Source organism: Brachycentrus maculatus, unplaced genomic scaffold (assembly GCF_059751285.1).
Source record: "Brachycentrus maculatus isolate JH-2025_06_01 unplaced genomic scaffold, ASM5975128v1 h1tg002044l, whole genome shotgun sequence".
NCBI classification, from domain to species: Eukaryota; Metazoa; Arthropoda; class Insecta; order Trichoptera; family Brachycentridae; genus Brachycentrus; species Brachycentrus maculatus.
Window position 1 is genome coordinate 1 of NW_028282582.1, and position 7,282 is coordinate 7,282.

Sequence of the window (7,282 nt, forward strand, 5' to 3'; positions counted from 1 at the left end):
CCCAACCCCAACCCCAACCCCAACCCCAACCCCAACCCCAACCCCAACCCCAACCCCAACCCCGGCCAATAATAGCCAATATATTAAATTACTCAATTATATTCTCAATCTATGCCCAATCTATGCTCAATCTATGCTCAATCTATGCTCATATCAATACAGAGTACGATAATAATATAATAAATGAAGCCAACACCAGAACTCGATATAGAATACTCAAGAACACCCTATTTTATCATCGGGCATTCTCAGCACAGTCTTGCGATTGTTCTGCCTGATGAATTTGTTAGCCAACATGCTCTTTGCCACCAACGCATTCGTTTACTGCTGCTCAGGATCGACTCTCAACTTGCTGTTTAGGGCCACATTCGCAACGGTGCTGATATTAGCATTTGATTTAATTTTGCGTTGGCTCTTCTCTCGCAGCAGGTTGCGTTGTGATTAATACTGGAAATGACTTAGATCCGGGGATTGGGCAGAAAGGCGTTGTGGCATGCGAGCCCCATGCTCGACATTTTATCTATTTTATTTCTCCTAGTTCTGCGCTGCATTCGATTTGGTGGCGTATATGCATCTGTCGCTTGCCTCCTCCGCTCGATCGACTATTTAGTAGCTGCATGCTGTGACGAGCATATCGCATTCTTAGTCTCCTTAAACACTGCTTTTTCTAATTGTCTTGCCCTCATGCCTTTTATGTTTATTGCCCTCTCGGCTCTCATCTACGTTAGTTCGAGGCAAATGGCGATCAGATAGCGCGCTGGTGGGGCTGGTATTCTTAGCCGATATCCTTGTTGTGAATACCTGCTTGAGTTCCTCTTTGTTGAGGAGATCCTCATGAGGCTTTGTCGCCAAAATAATAGGTTCTTCGGTTGGGATGCTGATAGTAACACGAGATTTGTTGATTCGAGAAGTGTTGATGTTCTTGAGGTCTAGTTCTTGCCCGAAACTGATGAGGTCACCTTCGAGTAGCTTATTCTCCAACTAGATTTTTTCTTTGAGCAGCTCCCTTATTCTTCTCTTATCCTCCTTGCCCTTGCCCTTGAGCTGCTCATTTTCTTCTTTGGTGGTAGTCCATATGGTCTTCAGTTCCTAATTGTTCTTCTCGAGTTGTTCCACTCTGCTTCTGTACTCCTAGTTTGCCATCATTGCATTGCTCAGTTTCTAGAATAGTTTACTTTCTCTGCCCGACATTTATTCGATGCCATCGCTGATAATGTTGGCGATTGAGGCTCTTTGCAGTTATTTCGATGTGGTGTAGAGGATATGTGATTTGATATATGACACTGTTTTGTTGAGCTAATCAATGCGATCCAAGTGCTCATCAATCCTCAGTGTATGGCTTCTACCCGATGGCCCCCTGGTGGCATCCGTGCCCTGAAGAGAGTCAGCAGTATTAGATGAAGGGGCTGAGATGAATTATCTTTTGTGGCGAACCCAGGCATTTCGTAGAAAGTGATAATCATTGATAGAAGGGCCTAACTATTGTTAAATCTATCGGATAGTCAGCGTGCAATCTGCGGAGAGGCCTTATTCTTGCCCAAGGCTCGTAACGTGCATCAATTTAATAATAACTCCAATATAATCTATCTGCTACTATTAGTTTATGATATATCTATGTACATTGAGTATCTAAACACCCATAGTACGATGATACCGGATCGGACATTCGACACACATTCAGAAAATAACAAGCAAACAAACAACTCATATTCATCTTCTGAGGAACAACATATCGATATGCTTACTTATCTTTACCTCAAAGATCTCTTCTATTCCTCTTTTCATTGATTTATCCAACCTGCATCTGATAAAATGAGATAAGTGTGTAATTGCATCAATAAAAAATAATACTGACATTTAAAGTGAAGAAGCGTTTAGTTTCATGCTTATGTTTATGACTACATACATACATATTTACACTGTCAACTTCACTTCTCGTTTGTTTATGAATGTGAGTATGAAAACGCTTATCGAGTTTGACATAAATGCACTGATTCGAATATCAATACTCTTCAGTGATGACGACGCGAATTCCTGCATCATTTTAAAGTGATTTTTTGTTTTGCAGTATGCTATCTTCGTCCAGACATTTGAAACAGTCGATTTCGAAGTTCTATTTTTTGTTTCCGTCACTCCCATTTTTGCGAAACTTCGGACTTTCGGCAGAACTGCTCACACTCGAATACTTCAGGATAAAAGGAGAACGAATTGCCTACTTCACGTTGAATCTCTCTAAGGAGTTCTTTTTCAGGCATTTCTTAATGAATTATATGCACATGTTAGTTACGTTCGGCTTGTCGTAGTTTGGCTCTTCCTCGCAGATTTTTCTTTTGAGCTAATTTGCGTAGAGGTGCTGAAAGGGCGGGTAACCGACGACCAATTCATAGGCGATGACTCCCACCGACCAAATATCGATCTGCTCATTGTAAGCCCCATTGAACATCTCAGGCGCCTTATAGGGCAGTGTGCCAGTATTCGACCACATTTAGAGCTTTTGGTGTTCATACTTTACCATTTTTGCAGTTTAGAAGTCGATGAGCTTGAGAGTCCCTTTCTGCGAATCATACAGAATATTCTCAGGCTTCACATCCCGATGGCACATTCCTTTGCCGTGCATGTAGTCGAGAGCCTTGAGAAGCAAACTCAAAATTTCAGCCAACTCCATTTCCATGACTACCCTTTTTTTGAGAATGTACTGCCTCAAATTAAGGGCCGGGCAGTGCTCAATAATCATATGGCTGATTCCCTTTTTTTAATTGAGAAATAAATTGAATGCCTTAATTATGTTCGGATGTTCTAGGTTCTTCAGCACTCGAAAGTGTTGTTTGAGGCTAAATATCATATCAAAATCCTTAATTTTCAGCACCTTGACCGCAAATATCTTTTCTGTCTCTTTCTCTCTGCATACACAAACATAGGAGTGCGCACCTTCGTCAATTTTTTCGCCCATGTCATACAAGTCCTCAAAGCAGAGAGAAGTTAGAATCTAATTAAACTCGAACATATCCCAGCAACCGCCTAACTGCCTGACATCGACACTATTTTTCCTCCTGGTCTTAGCTACCACTGGTTTATCCTTGATGGGGTTTTATACAAAAACAGTTTAAATTCGCTTTTCTGCATCAAGGTTCAGTATATTCTTTATTTTGCCCCGAATTTTCTGTCGATTTTATCTAATTTCTTAGGAGTTACTCATATAATCTTTTTAGTATAATGTAATATAATTTATCGTCATATCTATATACTTACATATAAAAGACATATACGTACACATACAACACATATCTCCATTATAATTAATTTTACAATGGTTTCACATTATTATTGATACTTTATTCTTAGTGACCATTATTGATATTGTTATCGTTTTTATTAAAGCTATCAAGAGGTGATCAAATTGCTCATTCTTCAATTTTCAGAGGCTTCATCTTTTATTATTTCATCTGCAGTTTTTTTACAGTTCATAAAGAATATTATATTATGTGATATGGTAAAGTTAATAATAGGATTAAAGGTGCTTAAATATTGAATAAATGTCACTTTGCAATGCTATTTTCTTAAGCCTATTCCTTCGCGAGTTCTTTTTCCTCCTTGAGTTTTGCGTCTGATGTTAATGTATAACTTACTTAGGCGGCGCATCGTTGATCTTTTATTTATGCTGTCATACGGGCTTCCAACTCCGATAAAATACTCGAAAATGAATCCAACCAATAGCCCTTGTATTAAATACTTCGATCTTGATCCTTTCATCTTTTTCTAGAACATGGTGACTTTCGCTTAATTCATAATCGGCTGATAGAATGATCCCAACTTTTTGCGATCATTGGAGAGCGGCTCTGTAGTCGGTTGTTTTGCACCCATAACTTATTATAATTATAATCTCACTATCTAATATCAAATTCCTCACTAACTGCACCAAAAGGACGGAGGCTGCAATCAAAGACGCCCTGTATGGATTGGATCGAAGGTGTGTTTGGTAATCGGATCAATTTGGTTGGGTTCGATTCGAATTATAATTGAGTGAATATAAACTTATAAGTTGTTGCAAAGAAGAGAAGTTTCATAACATGAATAAGTACGAAATCATGGATATGATCGACGAAGGAGCATATGGGATCGTATGGAAGGCGGTGAATAAGTAAACAGGAGCCCTAGGTACGCATTTGGTGACTCAGTGGCGATAAAATAGTTTAAGGAGGGAGATGATGACGAGATATCGAGGAAGAGCATTCAACGAGAGATAAGGATGCTGAAGATGCTGAAAGGAGAATTTATTGTGAACATCAACGAGGCGTTCAAAAAGAAAAATAAGGTGTTCCTGATTTTCGAGTACTTCCCGAAGAATCTGCTCAATATCATCGAAATGTATGAGCATGGACTGGATGTACGCTATTCCTTATGTAGCCCTCTCTGATCAACCGTATCGTCTACAAAATTATCAAATGCCTGCAGTTTCTCCATCAAAAAAACATCATCCACCGCGACATCAAACCCGAAAACATTCTCATCCAGGACGAGGCCGAAAAGCTCAAACTCTGCGACTTCGGGTTCGCCAGGTTCATCCCCGATCCCGATGAGGACCTCACTGAATATGTTGCCACCAGATGGTATCGCAGTCCAGAATTACTGGTTGGCGAAAAATATGGCAAAGCAGCAGATATATGGGCTCTCGGCTGCATACTCGGAGAGCTTGTGGACTCCCAGCCGATGTTCCCAGGCTAAAATTAAATGGATCAGCTTCATAAGATACGCAAATGCATCGGAGAACTTCCAGACAAGCAAACCAACCTCCTGAGCAAAAATCCGAAATTCCAAGATCTCAAGTGCCCTCCTCTAAATAGAATTGAGGCAATTGAAGCTCGATACATCGGCAAAATATAGAGAAATGCTTTAAGTTTCATGAAATCCTGTTTGGTCTTGGACCCATCCAAAAGGATCACTGTGGATTAAGCTCTCAGGCATCCTTATTTAATCAGTTTTAGTGCATAGGAGGACGACCACGAAGAAAAAAACATCTTATACTCCAGTCGCAAACTATACTCCAAAAACTAAACGCAACCGAGCGTGAATAAACTCGAAACTGCCTCAGCCAAAATAGAGCACAGTAATGCCCATCAAAGCAACGGCCAAACCAACAGATACGATGAAGTTGAGGAGCAAACAGATTAATAGGAAGGATAACGATAGCATAATGAGGATAATACCTCAAAAAACAAGCGAAAAATCCGATAATATGAATAAGATAAAGTGCATTTAAGAAAACTCGGCAACGGGTCTCTGCCTGAGTCATCAATATATAAGGTAATTCATCAGCCACATATGAACACTCTTAGCAAGGGCAAATTAGGACACGTAGCCAAAAAAAACTCAGAGACCAATCTGAACCTGCATGCACACAAAAATTAATTCATCGGCCATAACGACAATTCAGATAAGCTTGAAAAGAAAAGAATCAACTCCCCGAAATTCAAACTTAAGCTAAAAAAGAATTCATTGAAAAAAATGCCAAAAATGATGTCGGAATAAAAAAAGATAAACTATAACATCGACGTCAAGCTGAATATCAAGCTGAAAGTTAATGAAAAAATGCATTCGAAACTGAACCACGAGAGTGATACGCCATCGATGTTCTAACACCATAATGGGAGACTGCCATAAATAAAATCGATATCCAACAATCTGTCAACCAACAACAGCAAGGCATTCAAGTATCGACTCAATAACAAGTACCAACAAGGGCAGGGAATTAATGCAGTTGGTGGCTATGGCAATCTGAACGTTTTCGGGGAAAGTAAGGAACTGAGCAAAGCAAGCAACATGATCCAAAGCATAAAAAAGGAATGAATTTTTGTATAATATTAGGCAATCTATTTTACTCTTCCTATTTATAGCATTTATATACAATTCTTGCGAGTGACTCACATAAAAATACCTATATTACATTATACTATATTTTTGATTTCATATTATCGACAAAATTGATCAAATAAGAAGGATTTCAGCTAATCATCGACGAATATAAAGTATTTTACGTTTCGGCTTATATTTTTTAATATTCTATTCTTACTTTTTCAATGGAGTCGCATTAGTTTCGTTATTAGGTGTCCTTTAAACAATTTATTACTATTTTTTTTAGCTGGATAGTGGCAAATTATTGATTTATACTTTAGGGGATGATTTTTATTTTATAATTTTATTATCTTCGGTTTCTAGCAAATGGGTTAATTATTCCTCTTCATTGTGAGTTTCCTCGTTTACGATCTAAACAGAATGTTGCTATTATAAAACCAACTTCGATTCCTAGAGGATAGAAGCTGTTTTAAATTCCTATTTACGCTTTTATGTATTATTAGAAGGGGGGTGTGACGACTCTGCGATAAATTACTGTACTGTAATGGTTTATTAATGTGTCAATTCAGGTTGGTTTTACGCTTAAGCCAATTATTTATGTTTAATGCTGTGCTCATGAAGTGTCGGGAAAAGGGAATCCCAGCTTTTTTAAACATTTTTGTTAGAGCACTTGTCTTTATTGTAGTAGATCCTCTAATAGTCTTGGTCTTCATCAAAAGTTTAATGATCAAAACGATAATTGGTTGTTTAACTTTTTTATTGAATTTCAATAATATGCTTGGCTTATTTAGCAGAGAGTATATCTTTCATTTCTTAATTGTCGAATTCGTTTAATTACTTAGAATAAGAAGAAGATTGATGTTAGTTTTTTTAAGAATTGGCATAATCTAAAATATTCTTTGATTGCGTGAACGATAGATAATCAGCTTTATTGTTACCTGATGATGAAGCTAAGATATACTAATGTTCTTAAATTATAGATTCAATTTGAATCATTGGTTATGTAGAAGATTCATCTTGTTTCTTAGTTTATGCTGCAGATTCGATTTCATTCTTTATAGTGACAGATTCATCTTCTTTCTTGGTTTATGCTGCAGATTCGATTTAATTCTTTATAGTGACAGATTCATCTTCTTTCTTGGTTTATGCTGCAGATTCGATTTCATTCTTTATAGTGACAGATTCATCTTCTTTCTTAGCTTATGCTGCAGATTCGATTGCATTCTTTTTAGTGACAGATTCATCTTCTTTCTTAGTTTATGCTGCAGATTCGATTTCATTAATTTGTTGTTATGTAGCAGATTCATCTTCTTTCTTAGTTTATGCTGCAGATTCGATTTCATTAATTTGTTGTTATGTCGCAGATTCATCTTCTTTCTTAGCTTATGCTGCAGATTCGATTTCATTAATTCGTTGCTATGTAGCAGATTCA

At 37.7% G+C, this 7,282-nt stretch overlaps 1 protein-coding gene across 1 annotated transcript; it reads left to right on the forward strand.

Moving 5' to 3' along the window:
- Window positions 1–4,246: 4,246 nt before the first annotated feature.
- LOC148298441 (cyclin-dependent kinase-like 2) lies at window positions 4,247–4,722 on the forward strand. Its single transcript, XM_088276872.1, has 2 exons — window positions 4,247–4,384; window positions 4,453–4,722. The coding sequence occupies exons 1-2, from the start codon at window positions 4,247–4,249 to the stop codon at window positions 4,720–4,722; spliced, it is 408 nt and encodes a 135-aa protein (XP_088132998.1).
- The last annotated feature ends 2,560 nt before the right edge of the window (window positions 4,723–7,282 follow it).

Excerpts from the sequence above, each read along its gene's own strand:
- LOC148298441 (XM_088276872.1), top strand. The coding sequence starts at position 4,247 with ATGCTGAAGATGCTGAAAGGAGAATTTATTGTGAACATCAACGAGGCG. Across the intron at positions 4,385-4,452 it reads TGTATGAGCATGGACTGGAT|TTTCTCCATCAAAAAAACAT; the intron begins GTACGCTATTCC and ends AAATGCCTGCAG.